Source organism: Podarcis gaigeae (assembly GCF_964106915.1).
Source record: "Podarcis gaigeae genome assembly, chromosome: 14".
NCBI classification, from domain to species: domain Eukaryota; kingdom Metazoa; phylum Chordata; class Lepidosauria; order Squamata; family Lacertidae; genus Podarcis; species Podarcis gaigeae.
The window spans coordinates 6315510-6338607 of NC_139690.1; the positions used below are offsets into that span (position 1 = coordinate 6315510).

Below are 23098 nucleotides of genomic sequence, written 5' to 3' on the forward strand. Positions count from 1 at the left end.
TTCTTGTTCCTCCGACCCGTCTTGTTTATCAGAGATCTCTTCAGTTAGCAGTCTTTACTCCCCCTCCTTCCTTGAAATATGTGCATTCGCTTCCTCCTAATTGTTTCTTTTGAAGTTATTGCAGCTAGAGGCGCGGATCAGAGACAGCGTCCAGGAGCGCCGAGATCCACAGGAGGGTTTTCTGCCTAGTGCCCCCATCCCCGCAAATTTGGGGGTGGTGTAGGGCACAGCAGGCAAAGGCAGCCCCCCTCCACAGCCTTGGGGGGGGTAGGGAGGCTATTTACTCCCATCACAGCCTCCTAATTACCTCGTGTGGGTCGGAGAGATGTTATTGTCAGCCATCTTCCGATGCGCCTTGGGAGCTGCAGCACATTGCCATTGCAAAATATTTACAATATCTAAAGAGAGAGAAAACACATGTAGCTTCTACATGTCTGGAGAGACTTGCCTTAACAAAAACATTTTAAGCAGGTCCCGAAAAAGAATACAGCAAACCTGCCTGGTGTCAACGGGCAGGGAGTTCCAAAGATCTCTTGGAAGTGCAGAATGGCTAGAGGACAATGATTTCTGCATGGTTACATATTCCTTCCCTAATAATCCCTAATAAGTAAAGGTAAAGGTACCCCTGACGGTTAGGTCAGTCATGGACGACTCGGGGGTTGCAGTGCTCATCTTGCTCTATATGCCGAGGGAGCCGGCATTTGTCCGCAGACATGTGGCCAACACCCGCCCATCAGATGTCAAGGACATGGGTGGGCAAACTAAGGCCCAGGAGCCAAATCCGGCCCAATTGCCTTCTAAATCTGGCCCATGGAGAGTCTGGGAATCAGTGTGTTTTTACATGAGTAGAATGTGTGCTTTTATTTAAAATGCATCTCTGGGTTATTTGTGGGTCATAGGAATTCGTTCGTTCCCCCCTCCCCAAATATAGTCCGCCCCCCCCAAGGTCAGAGGGACAATGGACCGGCCCCCTGCTGAAAAAGTTTGCTGACCCCTGGTCAAGGAGATTTAAAAGACATCTGAAGGTAGCCCTGTATAGGGAAGCTTCTTAAGGTTTAATGATTTATTATGTTTTTATATATGTTGGAAGTCACCCAGAGTAGCTAGGGCAACCCAGTCAAATGAGCGGAGTACAGGTAATAAATTATTATTTAAATTATTTTTTATGTGTTAATACTCAGTATTGCACTAAAATATATCTCACCTTCAAACAAACATTAACAATATTCAAAACCCTTCACACTACCTACAGGGCACATACCTCAAGTGGTCATCCCTTGGTTCCTCCCTTCCTATAGCAGTGAAAGCAAAAACATGAAGCCAGCTGGTTTAGCGTTACATGTGAATCAGTGCTCATGTGGTTTGCTTCTCCATATTAAATAAGGAAAAAGTTTTTGCTAGTCTTGTAGTAGGTTGGCCTAATTTTAAGTAATTGAAATAGTATGCAGCATTCTGAGCATTTTTACTGTTGATGTTCAAATAAAGAAAAATAATGTTAGTTTTATGTTTTAAAAATTAAATAGGACACTTTTCAAAACTATAGTGGTATTTTTCTCTCTGAGCATATGTAACCAGCAGATCAAAATCTTCACTTGTCTTTTCAGATTATCTGTATGCTCCCTTGAGTGAAAAAACCCCTGTATCCTTACACCTGCTCACTCCACAATTTCTTTGCACTTGACTTCAAAGGCAGTGTCTCTACAGTGCTGAGAGCAGCAAGATGGTCACGGAGGATGACCCCCTTAGAGGATTTGCAGCAAAGACAGAAATATCAACGTGGCAACTTCTTGTGACCTGTGAATTCTAATGTCCTACACCTGATGGCGGTTCCTCAGACTGCCACAGCTGCTAACAGGGAAGAGGGGGGGGCACAAATGGACACCTGCTGCAATATACAGATACATTTGTATAAAGCCTTCAGGTATTACTGCGCTTAAAGCCATCTGACTGAAATACTACCATAAACACGTGTGTGTGTGTGTGTGTGTGTGTGTGTGTGTGTGTAAAACAAGCTGAACGTACTCTTAGATGTATAAAAACCCAAGGGTAAAAAGGCTCTTATACACTAACGGCACTGAATTATCATGTAATTTAATTTTCCTGAAACCCATTAAGTTTCCATAAAAGGAAAATGAAAAATAGATGACAGCATGTCTTCATTGTGAGCAAAATTCAATTCATGTAACACTTGGGGAGAAATAAATTATATGAGTATATTAGGCCACACCACGTCATCCCTTTCATCAGAGGCAAGTATAATTATGGCAAAGGCTGCTTTACCCATTAACAACTCATTTGGGGTTGACTTTTTAAAGTCAGATCAAATGTATAAATTCAGAGTTTGAGCATGCAAGATGTCAATAAGGAGCTTTAATGGATTAAACCTACCCTAAGTGATAAAGGAGAGGGATTATACACAAACCAATATGAAAAGTTACATCATCATCATCATCATCATCATGCTCCTCCTCTTGCCCTTCACCCTAAAGCTCCAGGGTGTGTTACAACAATTCAAGCACAATGCAAAAATAGTTTTAAAAAACTTAAAATTGCAGAAATAAGGGGGGGGGTGATGCATCTCAAGTGTCAAACATCAGGGGAAAGTGGTGTGTCTTCAACCTTTGCTGAAAACTGCATAGTGAAAAAGCCAGAGGCACCTCTGTGGGGAAGGAGTTTCATAATAGGACCCCCTCTGAAGATTTCAACACCCAAGAGCATCCAGTAGGGAAGGAGGCAATCTTTCAGATATCTGGGGGCTTTGGTGTTTGGGGCTTAAATCACTTACGTTAGCACCTTGAATTGGGCCTAGAAACAAACTGACAACCAGTGCAGCTATTTTAAATCAGGAGTTGAAATCTAAATAGAAACCCAGTCAGTAATCTGGTTGCTGCATTTTGAACCTATTGAAGTTTCAAAGTCATCTTCAAGGGTCGCTCCGCATAAAACATATTGCAAAAATTCAACCTGGAAGTTAGCAGTGCATGGCGTATAGTAGACAAGTCATTTCTGTCCAAAAGGTAAATCATAGCTAGGCATCACAGTTATAGAGTATTCAGACCCAGAGTGAGACAAGAGCAAACAAACAAATATTTTCATTTCTAAATGTCTCAAGGTACTCGACAATAGTATATCATTTCCAGCTCAAATTCAACCCCTCCCCTTATTCTACACAGCAATGGAAAACAGGATTAAGCTAAAAGTGAGCTTCTACTGGTAAATCAAATCACAGATAGAGAAAATTATAACTGCAGGCCAGAGTAATTAATGCAGTTCTTAGAAGAAGGTAATTTGGTTCACCAGGGATTCACACACACACACCCCACTCAACATTTCTTCCAAATTGCATCATCAAGACATCCACCAACAACTGTTGTCTACTACAAAAGCGCAATATTCTTTTCCCTTCTTTCATGTCAAACAGCCTTAAATCAGAGTACTCATTTCTAACCGTTTACATCATGTGATACCCAATTACATAGCTTTATGCAATTTGACACCATCAGATGTAACCTTTGATGGAAAATAGATGCACTGCAACCAATCAGAAGAAAGCATACATGTATGCATGCTCCCATCAATAGTGTGAGCCACACACTTGTTCAATCAAAAAGTACTGCATAAGGATTCCTTAAAAGCAAGCTGTAGTATGACCTAATTCCAGAATCAGATTAAATATCAGAAGCTTCCTTTAGTGTTAAATCTGTCCTGACAAAAGCAGGGTTAATACAGAGCAACCTTGTATTAATGTAGGGTAACATGATTATTTATCTGAATGGGCAAAGGACTCAAAGACTTTTAAGGTCATTGCATTTTGGATAAAAAGCTGGTAGGCTCCGTTCTGACTAAAAGAGTTGGATTTTGCATGGATCTGTTTCTATTCAAATTCTATGCAACAGGGCAGACCTTGGAGCACCCCTGCACCACAGTATCAGTAACTACCCATTTCTTTACCAGATTATTAGCTAGCACTCACCCTTTCATGCATATCTCCCTCATATTTTCCCTATCTCACCACCAGGGATCCAGGCTGGGTCTTCCAAACCACCAGGAAGCTGATTCTCTTCATGGTTTGCTTGGCCTAATGTTTAATTGTCTATTCTGCCTACTTGTAAATAGACTAGGAATATCACATTGAAGTGCATAAATCAGGATAGGTGAGTTTTAGAGCCACAGCACTCAGGTTTATTTTGTATTCCGTTTGGCCTGTTGGCTGCTTTTCCCCTACCTCTTATTTCTAATAAAGTTTCACAACTAGGCTAGTGCAGTCAGTGTGTTTGCCAGTCTTGGGATTTCAGAACTGCCATGTGCCTAGATCGCTTTTTGTTACATGCTACTGGAAGTCTAAAAGCAGAGTGGATAAAGCCATGAAGACGCCCTTTTCTCTGGGAGAGGCAGAGGGCTGGAGAGCTGACTTTATCCTCTGAATAAACTGTAAGTGATTGGCTGGATGCATGAGGCACGCTGGTCCAGGATCCCAGGATTCAACAACTAACATCCTGTTTTCCTTCCTGTATCTGGGACTACAGGTGACCAAAAAGGGTGGGGGCAGCAACTACCAGTCAGTAAGACCCAATGGGCAGGACTGTGGGGCTGTCGTGTAGCAGCTCACGGAGAGTGAAGAGCAGGGCTGGTGAGGCGTGTGGTTTGGGGAGGGTTTCGTTCTGGGCAAGTCTTGAAGGCTAGATGGAGAGGCCTGGGCCTGACATTCCTCATTCCTAGTTCAAAAGGTGCTCACTGTGAACATTAGCCACAGTGCAGTCATAATGGCCACATTTGGCCAATCATATTTTGATTTAATATGTCAAGATATGGATGAGCCTCATGGTTTAAATTCGACTTTATTTTCTGGCTTGTTTGGAAGCCATTAACAACAGTTCCCCAGTTTGAATGCAATGGAAAGTTATAATTAACTAAAGACTTCCCTGCTTGTTTGCTCACTCCTGCAAAAGAAGGAGCATACCAGTTGCATATGGGGAATGACTCTCAGCTTATTAAACTAAAAAATGGTTTTAAAAAAACTATACCTATGTTCACAATGAAAAGGGAACAGGAAAGGAAAATTCATGTGTGAGGGAGATGGAGCAAGTGCACATTCAAGCATGGTGAGGTCTGGAAGTGGGGAAATTCACATGAAAGGAAAAGTGAAGCCATGAACCTATGGAACACTAGTGACTTTTTAAAACATGTTTTCAACTGCCTTGTTGGTGTAATTTTGTATTGTCCAATATACGGTTGGTTTTGTGCATTGTACTCAGCTCTGGTATCTTATAGATGAAAGTCAAGTTACATTTGTACTGTACCTATTTTAATGAAAGAAATGAAATTCCAGATATGGCAACATTACCCTGAGCACATTTCAACCTGGTTACAAGTTCATATAATGCCATTATCTTACTCTGGTACCAGAACAACTCAATTGTGTTTCTTGAACTGCAAAGAAAACGCTTTTTTCACACTGACAACATAAACAGGATAATTCTGGAATTAGGAATGAACACAATTCAGTTCAACATAACAGCTTTACATCCTCTGACAAAAGCACTTTAAAATGTCTAAATGAATATTAAAATGCATCTTTCCACAGCAAATTGTTCATTACTGAATCACTATCAACTCTTGTTAGACAAAATTTCTAGCTCCTGCAATGTACAAGATAATTAAAGTGTTTAATAGCTCCATCATCAAAGACAGTGGCAATTCATAATCTGCTATCTTTTCAGGCAAACATGCTTATGGCTGAATATGATATACAGAAACAATATCCCGTTGACACATAATTCTCTGTTTTTAATAGTGCTTGTAAGCCAGGACAGAAATTATGAAATATGTTTGTTATCTCAGTTCTAATACTATATAGTTTAAAGAACTGTGAAAAGCAATTGTTGTACTCCAGTTGAGCAAGGGTGAGCAAATCACCAAAAACTGGAGCCTCAAGCAAACAGTCTGAGACTCTGGTACAAGAAATGAGGCCAGCATCAAATTTGCTGTAATATTGTAAAACACATCAACTGCCTTTCTAAGAATATCTCACAACTCCAATGACATTTATATTAAAAAGTAAAATAAACATCAATACAGCCTTACACTTAAAGCTGTCATACAATCTTATAATACGAACAGCAGCCTAAAGAAAAAATTCACCTGCTGCCATGCAAGAGTATAATAAATGCAGCAAAAGACATGTATGACAAATGTAGCAGGGATGATGGGAAGTAAATTCCTCAGAGTATGAAGCACAAAATTATAACCAAGAGTTTCACCTAACTTCAAGATCTTCTGGTTTAGACACTGTCTTCTATCTTTGAGGAGGTCAGCAGGGATGATGTTGGTGAGGCTTTAAACAACTCCCACTCTTACCATGAACGGGGGAGGGGGACTTCCAAACAGGCTGCTAGCTTTGGAGAAAATGTTGCTACTGTTAAGATTTCATGCCATGCAACAGGCATTTGATGGTCAGCTCTGCTTATGAACATACTTTGTGCAACCCAGTCATTTGTTTCTCTGTTTGTGGAAGACTAAAGCAGAAAACAAAGGTAAAATGGAAAGATCTGCAGAAGACCACCAGGATTTGGATTTATGTAATCTACTTAGATTACTGTGGCAGTGTCTTAAAAGGACAATATCATCAAGAACACAAATAGGTCACATGCACCAGACAACATCAGTTTAGCAGACGAAGTAACATTATGAAGAAATCCTAGGCTACAGGAACAAGCTAAACCAACTTGCCTCAACAAATATTCTACAAATCAGTGCAATTGCTACATTTAGGTCACACAAAAAAGAAAGCAATTAAAGCAGCATTTTAAGACAAAGAAAACCCCCTATCCAACAGCTAAGCATTCTCTTACAGGGAATCTTCACAACACACAGGATGAAGTGGACCCTAGCTCACGAAAGCTCTTGTTCATCTTTGTTGTGCCTTTTTTGCTGGAATTGCTGTTACTAAGTCATCAAGATGTAACTGTACTTTGAAAAACAGAAAAAGCAGTTCCAAGTTTTGATAAAGCATAATAGAAAGCATTTAAATACTTTTCAAAGCAACAGATGCATATTAGATTTACTGTTGGTGGTTTGGCCTCTTTCACAAAGCAGTATAAAATCCCTAGACTAAGAAGTTGCCCTGTAAAGCAAATGTGAAGTGCAAATACCCTATATTTACAGGAACTACTATCCATCTACTAAATGGGAAGAAAAATATTTCAAAGCCAGAGGGGCTTTGATGGGCTACTCACAAATAATTACCTACTTACCCATCAGATTTGAGTTCATGAAAGGTGTGGGGGACAATCCTTCATCGGGGCCTAATCGACTATCATTTAAGTGATCACCATAATGAGGGCTGTCTGTAAAACCCTATGGGAAAATAACAGAGTATTTAACAGATTATTGGGCAGCACTACTAATTGAGTTCAAAGATACTCTTCTAATTAAATGCAGAGATACAGTCGGTCATTCTTCAGTGGGTTGGTCTTCAAATCTGCGAATCACAACAAAAACACAAATGCTGAGCCTCTTAGCACTTCATAAACTCCCTTTCCCCTTTAATTGTACAAGAAAAACAACACTATAAATAAACTTCAAAAGAAGAAGCTCCAAAGGGTTTGATAGCACACTTTAATAATAATAATAATAATAATAATAATAATAATAATAATAATAATAATAATTTGATCGCAAGGCTCACAAAGTGTCCTAAATGCAAATTTTGAGATTCAGGTCTAGCCACATCTACAAGCAGAAAAGTTCCTAGAAATTAATTAGCAGTGGAAGAAATTATGGCATCATGACAGATTTAAAGAAGGAATTTCACTATTTTGAATGCCACATAGCCACATGAAGTTACCTATTGATTTGGAATCTTATAATATATATAGCACATGGTACTATCAAGACTGTATCATCCAGAGAAACTCTGGGATTTGGCCTAGGGACCATGTGCTCTCCCTACCTCCCAGGGATTTCTAGCCTGTTCCTCACCACAGAAGAAGTCACCAAACACATTTATTTCAGCACATTACTTCCACAATCATGGAATTATAAAGCATGCAGCAGTCACAAAGACCTTCAGTTCAACGCCACCTGTAGTGAGGCAGGATGAGAATAGTACCTATGGCCTGCTCCTGCTATCTTTGCAAATGCAAACTCAGGGAGAAAATATAATATGAACAGAATCCAAGCCTCATCCCCAAATGCAGTTAAGCCTAAGTCCACGTAGCAGCAATGCTCACATTCATATTTTGCTAGCCACATTTATTCCTCCCCACCCACTGTCTCCTCCCCGCCATCTGACCAATACATACTGCTTCAATCTGCAGAACTGGCACTGTTACAGGTACTTGTTCCACGGTTGTGAAGAAAACAAAATATTTTCATGTGGCAGCACATATGCTTTGGAACTCCCTGCCTATTTGCATCAAGTAGGTGCAATCTCTGATAGTCGGTGTACTATTTCTGGTGCCTGCATAGAACATTTTTGTTTAGACAAGCCTATTGAGACATGTATAATAATAATAATAATAATTTTATTTATATCCCGCTCTGGGCTCAGAGCTTTGTTACAGATGTTTTAATCTTTTTTAATGTTAATTTAATTATTGTATATGTTTTTAGCTTTTAAAAGTTTTTTATTGGTAATTTTAATATCTCTTATAAGCTGCTTAGTTTTTACTCCAATCAAGTGGTGTAAAAAAATTGTTAAATAACTTCAGGGATGGTGACAGGAAGCATCTACAAATTGCTGCTATTCTGTTTCATTGTACAAGAGTGGGGAGGTACCTTTTTCTAAGATCAGAATTTGAGGGCATAGGATTTGGAAGGGGAGGAAACATAATTTTTGTATTTACTGATGTTTTGCTTAGAATGTCACATAACCAGGTTCTTTAAATCTCTTGGCATTGAAGCATTAAACAACTTCTAAGACAGGCTCAAGACAGAGAGTAAATTGCTCTGGCCTGCAGCAATAAGAAACCACCCAGAATCCCTAAGGACTCTGAAATCATCAATCACTGAACATTCATCATTTTCCAGGCTGTGGGCTTGAATTCAAGACGACATTAATGGGGCTGAAATAGGCCTCCCTATCTTTGCAGGCGTGCTGTCAGTTCAACCCAAGGGCTAGTAACTAAGGGCTAAATATCTGTCAGATTCCTACAACTGCTTATAGATGCATGTCACAACTTTCTGCTATTCTGCCTGAGCATTTATCTTCTGGGAGCCCCAGAAGATTACTCACTTTACCTACTTCAGAATCAGAGATACACATGTGATAGACATTCAGAAAAAATCTTAGTGACATTTACAACTTGCTTATGACTACAAGGGTGTCCTCCGGTATCCGTGACCTGGCCCCATCTGTCAGACAGCCAGCAAGTAGCAGCAGCTGCCCAGGAAATGAGAGGCTCCTAGCCAAGGTCACTGAATGCAGTTTATTTTATATTCAAGTACAGAAGAATATTATAAGACACTAGCTGAACAAAATAACTTGCAGAGTACACCATCAATCTAGCATAATCTTCTAATGATTTGATCTTTTATCTAATTAATGCAGCAAGACTTAAAGTAACAAGTCACAACTCTCAAGTTTTTAAGAACCAAAAATAAAACACCAACAGTGGGGAGAAGTGAATCACCATCTATAACTAACTGAAGCCACTAAATACTGCTGAAGCTTTGCTAAAGAATACAGTTGTGTTCTAGAGTCATCCTAGTTAGCAATGGCATGTTAATACAGGAGAAACAATTCACAATATTAAAACTAGTATTATCGGCTTTGCTAGAGAGGGAGAAAAGCATGCAAATAAAGACAGGAGCCTAGTTATTATAAACAGCCTGGAGGAAATGAATTTTAAAAACAATCAACAAAAGCTGGTTGACAGTCTTTGAAATAAAACATTAAAATGAGCGTCTAGATTTAAAATGAGGCGCTCATAGTTGTCTATATTCCCCTTCCCACACACCATTGCTGCAGAACTTCAGATATTACTAAAATAAAGTAATAAGCTTGTAAATGTAGTATGAACAGTGTGCTTGGCTCTCCACAAAACATAACATCCATGTGGCTCTCTACTCAGAGGGTTCCACAACTCAAAAAACAGCTAACACAGGGTGGGAAAGACGTGGGAAACTAACACATTCATCGTGGGGGATGAGTGTAGAAGGAAACCAGTCAGTCGCAGGAGCCCCTACTGTAGTACCCGCTCAGTGACAGGGAGTTACTGAGAAAGCCTTAAGATGAGGGAGACTGGGAAGGAAATTGTTTCTAAGAAACAGTTGGCAGACTTCTCAAGTAACTACTGATAAAAACACAAGCCACCTGAACTGTACCCACATAACTGTGCTTCAGAATGCCTTTTCCATTAGGTGACATCCCCACCACCTCCACGGAGCACAACCTGCAGCCAGTAAAGCCTTGAAGTTAGAAACTAGTGAACTGTAAAGTAAAGAATGAGGTCTTAACCACAGATCAGTTGGTGAAAAAGGACTCTTGGATGCAACTGATACCAGACATTTTGTATATCATAGTTCCAGGAGTATATTCCAACTATACGACTAGATGACCAGGTATAGCCTTGCTTCACTTGGGCACATCCTGGTAACCTCTTGTGTGGAATACTGCAGTATTTTGTACAAGGAACAGACTGGATATGGTCCAGAATTTCAGCTGGTCTCAAATATGGCCGAAAGGTAACCAAATGGGGTTGGGTTCTACAAATTTATAATCCCTATAATGGCTCCCAGACTATTTCCAAGCACAAATCAGTGTTGATATTGACCTTTAACTTTTTGGTGCCAACAAGACCTTTTTTATTTTCCAGACTTTGAGAGACCCAGCAAGATTTTAGATCATGTTCTTAGTTTTACTGTTTTATCCTCCATGCTTAACAACTCAAGAGTTGCTTTAATTCATTATACCAATTATTACATGTCTTATTGTTAAAACTGATATTTTGCAAACTTCCCTGAGAAAACTTTGTTATATGGTGGAATATAAATGAAGAAGCATGTATCATTTATTCAGTGTTCCTAAAAGTTTCTGTACTTGGGCCTTTGTCTTGGAATGTAAGAATTTGCTGATGTTCAGACTATTTGTCCATCTAGCCTAGAATTTATGTTGTGAACCAACCTGAAGGCTTCGGGTATAGTGCGGTATACACATTTAATTAATTAATAATTGTCTCCTCTGAAAGGCTTCAGCTGCCCCGAGTCTCAGACAAGTAAAAGCCTTTCCCATCACTTGCTATCTGAACCTTTTGACTAGAGATGCCAGGACTAGAATCTGGAAACTGCTGTGTGCAAAGCAGGTGCTCTGTGGCCTCTCCTCTAAACTCATACCATCCCTTCTGAAACAATCTGCCCCTTTTAAACTTACACTGTGTCTACCACCCCCACCCAGCTGTGCATACAGAATCCTGCACACACAGTGATGTGTGCAACCTGCTGCTGACAAGGATCTGTGGACTGGTACATTAACATAACACTGGTATTTGAAGAAGACTAGAGCAGGGCATACCAGAGTTCTTCCTATGAAGAGAGGAGGATGGAGATGAAGTTAGTGCCAGAAGTGCACTGTGTCCCTTGCCTGTGCTCTGCAGCTTCCCTGCTTAGCATAGTAGTTTAGATGGCTGCAATAATACATTTCTGCTGCTAACAGAAGAGTCTGTGGCTGTCTGCTGCACAAGCCTTTCTACTACTAGAACTCTGAACCCACCTTTGAGCAACTCAAACTTTTGAGAACCATCTTTTTTTTTCACTTTAGAACCTCAGATGCAAGCAAATAATTACAGAGAAAACAAATCCCACCTCCTCATGTTTCAGCTTCTCAAGAGCTGTTGAGAGATCTGAGCTTTTTCCAAGGAGGCCACCATTTTCCTGTAAGAAAGGAAATATTCAGAAAAATTAGGGCAAAATTAAAATAACATTGGTTCCAAAAATTTTTTTGATATTGTACCTCACTTTAAAACAAAAGTCTGGCATTTAATGATTATGCTTAAACCCCCCCCCCCCAAAAAAAAGGTTGCTTACTGAACTGTTCAAATGTTTGGTAATTTGTTTCGCACTCCTATATATGAATCTGCATTTGCACATGGACAAGAGGTGGAACCTTCCAGAAGTTCTAAAAGGAAGGGTTGGAGCTCCCCTACTTTCAGCCATTTGCTTTGTGCAAAGCAAGGGACACTCTGTTCACCCTCTCCACAGTACAGGCACCCTTAATAGATATTACCACCTGGATTTGAGACAAGAGTCCATATGATAGAGCAAGAAAGTGTGACATATGACTGGAAAAGGGTTCATTCTAGGAACAGCTAGAGGTAAGCAACCCTGTTTTCTTCATGGTCCCTGTGCAGTCCCTCACATGAGAAATTAGCAGGCTTGTTTTGTCACACAAACCACCACCCTGGCTGGACCAATTCTGTCTTGAACGTGCAAAAAATAGTAATAATCACAAATCTGGAGTATACAAACTAAAACAATCCTTTATGAATTGCTTGAATGAAGTCCCTGAATGTTGCATTGTAGAAGCAACATTGGAATAACTCTGGCACAATGGATCTTGAGAGGAACTAGGCACATTTTCCTCTAGAGACTACAAAACTCTAATTGCCCTCAGAAGCAACTCAAAACATGTCTGTAAAGAAATGCAATTGCCTTCCAGGTGTCTCTGCAGTCAACAACATTGTTTTGATAAGAGATATGGAATAGGAGTGAGCAGTGGGATAGCCGGCCTTACTGGTATCACCAAGCTATTCAGGGATGTAAAAACAAAAAGTGATTGTGAGGAATTCCAAAAGGATATGGTCACCTCACCTCAAAAAGGATATTGTACTGCTGGAAAATATTCAGCAAAAGGCAAATAAAAAGATGGGGATGGAGCATTCTCTTATGAGGAAAGGTTGATGCTGTGCTTGGGACTTTTTAGTTTACAAAAAAGGCAAGTCAGAGCAGACATGACAGATGTTTATAAAATTATTCAAGAATGGAGAAAGTGGATAGACAAAAGTTTTTCTCCCTCACTCAGAACACTAGAACTCATGAACATCCAATGAAAATTAATGTTGGAAGATTCAGGACAGATAAAAAGGAAGTACTTCTTCATGCAACACATACTTAAGCTATGGAGTTCATTCCCACAGAAAGCAGTGATGACTATCAACTTGGATGGCTTTAAAAGGAGATTAGACAACTCATGGGGGAGAAGGCTATCGATGGCTACTAGTCACAATGGCTGTGCTCTGCCTCCACTGTCAGCAGCAGTATGCAGTATGCTGCTGAGTACCAGTTTCTGGAAACCACAGGAAGGCAGAGTGCGCTTGTGCCCAGGTTCCGCTTGTGGGTTTCCCACAGGCATCTGGATAGTCACTGTGGGAACAAGATGCTGGACTAGATGGGCCATCAGCCTGATCCAGCAAGCTCTTCATGTTCTTATCTCACCCAACTGGGTGAACGGACAGTAAAATAGTAAATGCAATTCAACTGAAGTGTAAAGTGATGATTATGTATTTATAAAAGTATTTATATACTGCTAAATTACAAAACATATCAAAGTGGTTTATACATTAAAAAGAAAAAAGACATTGGGGCAAAAATCCTCATTTTACATATACACTCAGGGAGTCTGAACTGCTGGTGATTGACCAGAGATGAGACCTTGGGATTACAGTGGATAGTCAATGCAGTGTACAGCAGCTGTGAAAATGTTGAATTCCATGTTAGGGAATGGACTAAACTGTGGAATTCACTCCCAAAAGATGCAGTGATGGCCACCAATTTCAATGACTTTAAAAGAGGGTTAGATAAATTCATAAAGGCAACATAAACAACAACGACGTTAACACAGTGGAGTAACCTCACAGGATCTCAATTCATTTTAGAGGAGACAAGGACTGAACTTAGAACAGGAAGAGACAAGACACCCAGGGACCATCTGCATGTCTATAGCAGTCAATACCTTCTGTCACATAGCACACCAAAGTCTCTGACATTTTAAACTAATGCTCAATGGATGCACAAGTATCTGCCATATGGCAGGGGGAAATTTCTTGTATCTTACCAATGCAAAGCCAGCATCTCAAATTGTCTCTTGCCCAATATGACAAAAGCAAGAAAAATATGTGCCTATGTCAGATATGACGCCCCTTGCGCTTGCAATTTTTGCCTACCCCTGGAATGCAAAGCTCTCTCTAATTCAGCCACTGGTGCAATTTTGTCTCTTGGTCTCACTGATGTATAGAGGACACTCTACAGCAGGGGTCAGCAACCTTTTTCAGCTGTGGGCCGGTCCACCATCCCCTCAGACCATGTGGTGGGCCGGACTATATTTTGAAAAAGAAAAGAAGGAAATCCTATGCTCCCCAAATAACCCAGAGACGCATTTTAAATAAAAGCACACATGTAAAACACGCTGATTCCTGGACCGTCCACGGGCCAGATTGAGAAGGCGATTGGGCCGGATCCGGCCCCCGGGCCTTAGGTTGCCCACCCCTGCTCTACAGGAGTGGTGGAGAACCTGTGCCACTCCACATGTTGCTAAGCTAAAACTCCCATCATTCCTGATCACTCGCCATGGTGGCCAGGGTTGTTAGGAATTGAGCTAAAACAACAACTTCATGTCCAGAGGCTCCCCTCCCCTGCCCTCCTGACTTATCCGAACTCAAAGTAAAAAAGGTAATCATTTCCCCTCAAGTAAACAACTGTGATCTTTTATTTAACATTTATTAAACTATTTTAAATGTGCATACTATATTACTGATTCTGTAGAGCATTATGTTCACACTGTATTATATTTAAAATAATCGGAATTAACAAAGGCTACTATTGTTAAAAACTTTATAGTTTTATTGTATCTTAAATACAATCCATGAACAGGATCTGCCACTTTTTAAAATGTCTGTAACTGTAATGTAGAGACGAGTGGTGACTGCCTGGGTACCTGGATATTTTGCAGAAAGTGGCAAGCTGTTCCATGAACAGATTTTACTCAGGTAACCGCAGGGAGGGGAAAGGGGGGAGCCCTTTTTCCCAAACACTGTTGTCCCAGATCTCCTGCATATCTAGATTGGTTTCCATCACTGATGATAAATAATCATTTTCTTTAAAGAAATTCTTTAAAAATGTAATTAATAATTAATTCGTGCAAAGATGTTCATCAATTCACCGCTCAAGCAATCCTGCGAGATACAGGTATGGGCAGGAAGATTGCCTACTAATGTTTTCTTGTCTGCTGATAGATTAGTTCTAGGTGCCACCTCTGAACCACAGACCGTATGCATATACAATAAATGCTCTTTTGTTAGCCATATAATCAACTGCCTATAATCAACTGTAGTCCAATTATACTCTTACCCTTGTAGGTTCATATGAAGGACTTGACTGACCACTTGCTCCCCAAGATGCAGCACCTGTCCGTTCTCCCATACCTGACAGTAGAAAGAAAGAGCACAGGCTATATAATATAATGCAAAGATTGGGGGAAATTAGATGTATACCATCATTCTATTACATGGAAGACAGAGAAAGCTTGTTTTTCTCTTGCTCTGGAAGGTAGGATTCAAGCTATAACAAAGAAGATTTCGACTAAACCAGGAAGAACTTTTGGATGGTAAGAGCTGTTCAATAGTGGAACAGACTCCCTTGCAAGGTGGTGGTGATGTTGCAGGGAGATGTTGCAGGGAGTTCTAATAGATGTCCCTTCCAATTCAAATTATACAATTCTATGATTCTATGCTTGTTAAGATAGAAAAAAAATCTCTTAGCTTTCTTTCAGTATTGATCAGAAGTGCACCCAAGAGAAACAGGGCGTGATACCAATTCCCATCCTGTTTATTCACAGCGTTTGTAATCAAGAAATAGACATCCACTTTACCCAATTGGAATTCTGGCCATCATTGTTAATAGGCTTTGTACTGCTTCATTACCACCACCTTACACACATTTATTTATGCAATCTTTTTTAAAAACCATTTATGCTAGTGGTTATCACAACTGTGTAAAGCAATTCATTCATATTTCCATGATATGCTTGTATGACAAGGTACAGGCAGCCCCCGTTTACGCAGGGGTTACATTCCGAGGCACCATGTGCATGAGTGAAATAGAGTATAACTGCAACACACTGAAAAAGCCGGCAAACACTCTGCCACCATTCCACCCTTTTAATGACAATTTAGTGACATATTTATGTTGTTTCCAGGTTCGGCGCAATGCATCTATATACACTCACACACATACTGCACGTGCATAAATGGGGGGCGGCCTATACCTCATTGTCTAACGTTTTTCCCCACCAGTAAATGTTTCTAAGCTCTTGTCTTCAAGAAATACTGAATCACCTTTTCATACATACTTTCTTCCTACTAGTATCATTGGTGTACCCCTAGTCCCATTTCTCTCTCTCTCTTTTCAAAGACTGCTCTTTTGTAATATGGTGTGCATTTGGTACGCAATTAACGTATTTTTCCATGTATAAGACACCATGTATAAGATAATCCCTATTTCTTTCAACCCAAAATTGAGAAATCAACATTTTGGATTTAGCTGCTCAGTTTATTTTCTTAATTGGTTTACTTTGGCTCTGCTTGGATCATCGCCTGTTGTTGCAGACTTCACAACCTTGCAGCTAGGGACCTCCCTACATGCTCAACCTCACATTCCCTCTCCTTTGCTAGCATCCTAGCCTTCAATCAACCTGAGCAGTAGGAGCTAGCTCGAGGCAGCACACTGAGGACAGGAACTTTAACAGCTGCATGGTGGCAGACACCTCCACGTTATTTCCAGGCTCCCCAGGAAGGAGTGTGCAGCTGAGGGTCTGGTGGGGTCAGTGATTGATGAATCTTGCATGTGCTGTATGGAGAGTGACTATCGTTTTTGGGGTGGCTGGGTGAGTGAGTGAATTAGGGGCATAGGTGCTGGTTTGGGTTTAATCCTTGGACGTTTGCAAGCTGATTTAACTGGGACTAGCACCCCTTAACCACAAAACAGTTCTGTGCAGTGTGTGCAGCTTGTGTGTGCTCCAAGATCTAATTCCAAGATCTACTTGTCCTTGGGCTGCTGAGGCTAAGCTCAGACGTGCTTTACAACCAGGGCAGCCCATCCAGCCCTTCATTCGCCACGACCTCCATCCCACCCCATCGGTTGTTGGTGCGTTTGTGCATCGTTGGTCTGCTTGCTCCTGCTTTGTGGTCTCTCTTTCCCCTCTCTGGGCGCAGAGGGCTTGCAAGCATCGGAGCGTGAGAGCACTGGGATTGGGTGTGTGTTAGTGGGTTTGCCTTGCTTCTTTTGTTGCTTGCTTCACTTCAGCCTGGTTGCTCTTCCGGGTTTGCTGTAGGGCTCCACAGAGGGTGTGTGCCTGCTTGCTGCCTGAGCTAAATTATTCCGGTTTTTTTGGCCGGCTGGCAAGCAACAGTGTGTTGGTTTTTTAAAAACCCCTGTGCATTCACCATTTGTGTATAAGATGACCCCCAATTTTTGACTATTTTTTTTTTTAGCTAAAACCATTGTCTTACACGGAAAAATGCAGTATTTGAGTTGCACTGGATATGGTATGCAATTATTTCACTTATTAGATATCCTCTTCTACAGAGAACCAAAGCCACCCACAGCATTGTAAATATAGACACACCAGTTTCATAAAGGCTCAATCTTTTCTCTCATCTTCCATTCCTCCTTACTGCCTGCCTTTTTCATTAGTACACATGCTGTACTGACATTTCTGCCCAAAAGTCTTTCTCCTGGTTATTTCATGTCAAGTTAGAAGCATCACCACCTCTGTCTCTGTCTCTCTCTCTCTCTGTGTGTGTGTGTGTGTGTACACACACACAAAAACACACGTTTACCGATCAGTTCCGGAATTACAGAAGTCATCCCATTTTCTGATTTGATCCCAGAATGTCCCGTTTTTCCTCAGGACATCCCTATTCAGAGAAATGTTGGAGAGTATTGTGTGCGACCCCTGAGCCAAGAAGATACGTAACTAAACAACCTTTAGAAGGCATCTGAAGGCAGCCCTATATGGGGAAGTTTTTAAATGTTTAATGTTTGATTATGTTTTTATATGTGTTGAAAGCTGCCCAGAGCGGCTGAGGCAACCAGTCAGGTAGTCAGGATACATACGGTATTAAAAAATATAATTATTATCATCATCACCGTCATTGAATAGGACATCCCTATTTTCATTTGAGAAATGTTAGAGGGTATGTGTTTATGCAGGGAGGGAGGGAGAGGGAAAATTATTTCCCTCACAGTATGCATTGCCTTATACCTGCAATTCTCTTATGCACTCACCCTGTTTGTAGGCATTATTCTAGGCGGGGAACTTGTGGCTCTCTATATGAGGTTGGACTTCAGCTCCATTCATCCCCAGGCAGCATGGCCAACAGTAAGAGGTAATGGGTGTTGTAGTTCAGTAACATCTGAATGGCACCATATTCCCTAACTCAGGTCTATAGTCTAACTATCCACAAAGTTTGTTGTTCTCAGTGAGCTTTGCTGGTTTAATTTTCCTAATCTCCAAATAATTCATGAACAAATTATAAAGCACCCAATTTTGGACCAGACAGTTACAAGTGTCTAACCAGTCCTTTGCTTCCTTCTCTTCTATCCATTTGTTTTGAAATCATGTGATCCTCTTACCTAATAGCTACTAAGGTTCCTTGAGAAACTTTAGTAAGTGATTGGGGCAAAGCTTTTTGCATTAAACAGGTTTATGCTATTTTTTTCCTAAATATGATTTCATTTATTATTTTTATTCTTATTAATGCATATAACACCTATGTTGTACCCACTGTTCATTTTATGGAATCTCAGACACTACTACAACACAGTACCTCAGTATAGTATGACAATGACATTCCTGGACTATTAATGGCATATAAATAGCTTTAAATTCTATACAAACACACTTAGCATTGGCCCAATAGTCAGGTTTATACAAAATCAAGTTAGACAAATGTGTACACTCATGTGCAGGAGGTTAAACTGAACGATAGTTTATCTATTTCAGCAGCATCTTTCTAAGGGTGGACAGGGTGGAAACTCAGATTTGCTTTACATTATATACACGATGAATCTAACATGCTATTCTCATGACTATTAGACCAGGTTGGAGATTCTCATTTCTATCTGCTTTCCAACCTGATCTATTTGGCAGCATCTTCAAAGTTGACTGTCTCACTGTCCAGCATGACCCCCACTTACTCATGAATATTAGGTGGCACCAGTCTCAATACAGAGCCTGATACCACATTCTTACATGTGAAAATGGTCTATTTATTTCTATTCTTTTTTGGAGTCCAAGTGTATAATATTTACCAATCTTCTCTATCTATATGCCAATGCTGTTGAAGAAATCTAAAAGCTAGGAAAATGGCTAATCTTCCATTTGTAAAAGCTATGCTGGTTTCTCCTCAGAAAGGTGCTATTTATATATATTTAGCTTTGGATAGCACTTTTCACCAATTTACCATGAACACAAGTTAAGCTGACAGTAATTCCTAGATCCACACTGATTTTTCTATTGCTTACCTTTCAGTCCTCCACTAAGGAGTTTGCTTTTAGTGATTAAAGGTAATTGTTGCAAGTTAAAAAAAAGGAAATGCATAAAATAAGCCTTTTTTGCAAATGATAAAGCAATTATGCTATCTAATCCAAAAGCTGCAATGCCTGTATTAATGAAAGAATTAAGCAATTATATGGTAAAGTGACTAGATTCAAAAATCAATGAATCCAAATAAAAAATAATGTATATGGGTATTTCTCCCTCTGACCATTTAATCATGCAAAAACAGACAGGTTTTTAAATTTGCAGCAAGGTAATAAAATATATGGAACTGCAGATAACTAAAAATCTGTCAACTTTAAAAAACAAACTTCACATCATTTCTTTTACAGCTATGACAAGAACTTAGATCTTGGAAAGACCTACATTTATCATGGTCAGGACTCATAGCTTCTGTAAAGATAGTTATCTGATGATGATGATGATGCTGTTCAAGTTATCTATTCAATTTATATACTGCCCTTTATCCGAAGATTCCAGGGCAGTCTTTCTTTTTCAAGTGCTACCGAGTAGGATTACACCCCAACAATTTAAAATATGGCAGGGCTCAGTAAAAAAGTTCATACACAAAGGACAAAAAGTGCAACCAGGCTCCTGAATTAGATGTATCCGTGTTTAAAGTGGCGGATTCAGAATCCCACACCTCCAAACTTATTACAATGCCTTCCAATTAAAGCATTTGATGTCACTGATCCACAGACAAAAGGGTAAACCACGGCTAGATACAGTCATACCTTGGGTTGAAGTAGCTTTGGGACAAGTATTTCCAGGTTGCAAGCTGAGTGCGTTACTTTCAGGTTTCGCCACTTGCGCATGCGCAGACGGTCAAAATAACGTCACGTGCATCAGCAAAAGCAGCAAATCGCAAGCCGCGCACGTGTAGATGTGGGTTGCATTCACTTCTGGATGCGAACGGAGCTCCGGAACGGATCCCGTTCGCATCCAGAGGTACTACTGTATAGACATTTCAAATCCAGTATACAGAGCATGTCCTTTTCTGCCCTCTTTACTCACTGAAACCCATACCATTGCAAACCCTTTCCTCCACACCACACCGAATGTTTGGAAAACAGAAATTTAAAAATTGGCTTCTCTGATTATCTCCCCTTATTCCTCTTCACTTCCAACTCTCTTTTAAAAAAGCAGGACAATGCTTAGATTGAATGGCTGGGAACAGATGGCAGACTTTTATACACTAAAATACCTTTTTTTGCAAATGGTATTCCTCTATGAAAAGAACAATTCATAGCTGACATGCCAAACCTTAAATGGTCATGGTACCATTTCAATCAGCTGTTAAGACTCCTGTGAAATCCAGATATTTCCACTAAGGCAAACAGGAACCTAACAGCAACAGAACACATCTTTGTTAACCTCGCTCCTCTCTCTAAGGGCATAGCTTCCTCAATTTATAAAGCTTTAATAAACCTAGAATATGGCAATCTTTTGTACACAAAAATGACGTGGGAGATGGACCTAGAAGTCAAAATACGAAATGAAAAATGGATGTCTTTGTGGTCCAAGAGCCTGCTGAAATCCGTTTCTGCAGAAATCAGGGAATCCTTATGAACACTTTTGCATAAATGGCACTATAAACCAGTGATGCTATCCCAGATATCTAAGGTATTGGAGGGGATGCACAATCAAAGGTACATATTCCCATATGTGGTGGTTTTGTAACATCATCAAACCCTTCTGAAGTTCAAAGAAATAAGGTTGATATATAACAAAACTATTGAAATGTATGCACTAACACTACTTGGGCTTATGATCCCACCCAGTGCTTTTTTCCTACAAAAATGTTTAGGGGTACTCTCATTTTGACTCAAGAAAATCACCATTTTATAGTTCAACTCAGGAAAAATAAATACAATAAACGGCAAAGGTAAAGGTAAAGGTACCCCTGCCCGTACGGGCCAGTCTTGACAGACTCTGGGGTTGTGCGCCCATCTCACTCAAGAGGCCAGGGGCCAGCGCTGTCCGGAGACACTTCCGGGTCACGTGGCCAGCGTGACAAAGCTGCATCTGGCGAGCCAGAGCCGCACACGGAAACGCCGTTTACCTTCCTGCTGGTAAGCGGTCCCTATTTATCTACTTGCACCCAGAGGTGCTTTCGAACTGCTAGGTTGGCAGGCGCTGGGACCGAGCAGCGGGAGCGCACCCTGCCGCAGGGATTCGAACCGCCGACCTTTCGATTGGCAAGTCCTAGGCGCTGAGGCTTTAACCCACAGCACCACCTGCGTCCTACAATAAATGGACAAAAGTACAAAGATTCACAAAATGTTTAGGGGTATGCATACCCCTGCGGGACCCCAGAAAAAAAGCACTGACCCAACCCATTCAAGATTAATCTAACAATGACCACTTAGCCTTTCTACTGACAGCTGCCCATATGGAGATAGCCAGATATTGGAAAACTGGTGTTAACATCTATTCTAGGCACACCAGAGTATGGTCAATAGCACTGGCTGAGAAATTAACATGTCAGGTCAGAGCAGCAAAGAACAAACACAATCCCTATGGCAAATGTTTATTAAATACATCAATTGTTCAGACTGTGGCAGGAATCCACCCAACACTCATGGGAAAATGTGTGATATTTTAGACTAATCTAACAAAACTTTACTACACAGTGTGACAAAAGTCTAATTTGATCAGGACAAGTTGTTTGTTGCCTACTGTTGTAACATGTGTTTTCTCAAAATGTATCTTCTGTACCATGAAAAATAATCAAAGTTAATTGTTGTTAATTTCTTTCCCTCTCAGCTTGCATATATGTCAAATAGTTGGTTCATGGGTTAATAGCATAGACAAAGGACAAAATATTCATGTTAACACTCATTTAAGATTGGCCTAAAAAGAACAAGGCAGGTTGAAAGAGAAATTTCAAACTAAGAAGGACTGCTTTCAAGGAAGGTCTTTACAGTATCACCTGCTGAAAAGCCAAGTCATGTTTGTTGTTAATTGGCAGTTATAATTTAATGCCATAAGGTACAGCCACAGTATAGCTGTAAATCATCTGCATGGTACGAGGGTGTGATTTCCCAACACTCTTGCCAGAGCAGAAAACCTCTACAACTTTGTCACATCTTGCAGCTGACAATGCTGTATTAATTTTGCTGTACTTGATCCAGGAGCTGAGGAAGTGTGGTAGCTGGCACTGACAATGACAAAAGTAATCTCTTGGCATATATAACTTCTTCCTCAGACAAGAAAAGAAATAACACAACCACCACCACAAAACACACACACAAAAATATATTTGCTTGCCCAGTACCCAGAAAGTAGAAAACTGACTCATGAAAATATCAAGATTTAGCAAAATCTGGAAACCGACTTTTTACAAAATCTAGCAGTATTTTTATTTTACTATTTTATTTATAAAAAGATTCATGAATTGTCAAGTCATAACAAAATCAAGGCAGTGTATACTAAAATGATTAAAATAGCATAAAACTATAAAAACATAAAATACAGAACAAATAACTAACGAGGAGTCAGATTAATTCTTCTATTTATAATAATATTTATTAGGGGAACATACAT

At 40.2% G+C, this 23098-nt stretch overlaps 1 protein-coding gene across 24 annotated transcripts in view; it reads right to left on the minus strand.

Moving 5' to 3' along the window:
* TCF12 (transcription factor 12) overlaps window positions 1-23098 on the minus strand; it is a 137777-nt gene that overhangs the window by 78119 nt on the left and 36560 nt on the right. For all 24 annotated transcript variants that reach the window (XM_083712605.1, XM_083712599.1, XM_083712616.1 and 21 more), the window contains 3 exons: window positions 15343-15416; window positions 11803-11871; window positions 7254-7356 (listed from right to left, as the gene is read on the minus strand). In XM_083712605.1, the coding sequence (XP_083568731.1) occupies window positions 7254-7356; window positions 11803-11871; window positions 15343-15414 (244 nt within the window). In that variant the 5' untranslated portion in view covers window positions 15415-15416. The remainder of the gene's footprint in view (window positions 1-7253; window positions 7357-11802; window positions 11872-15342; window positions 15417-23098) is intronic.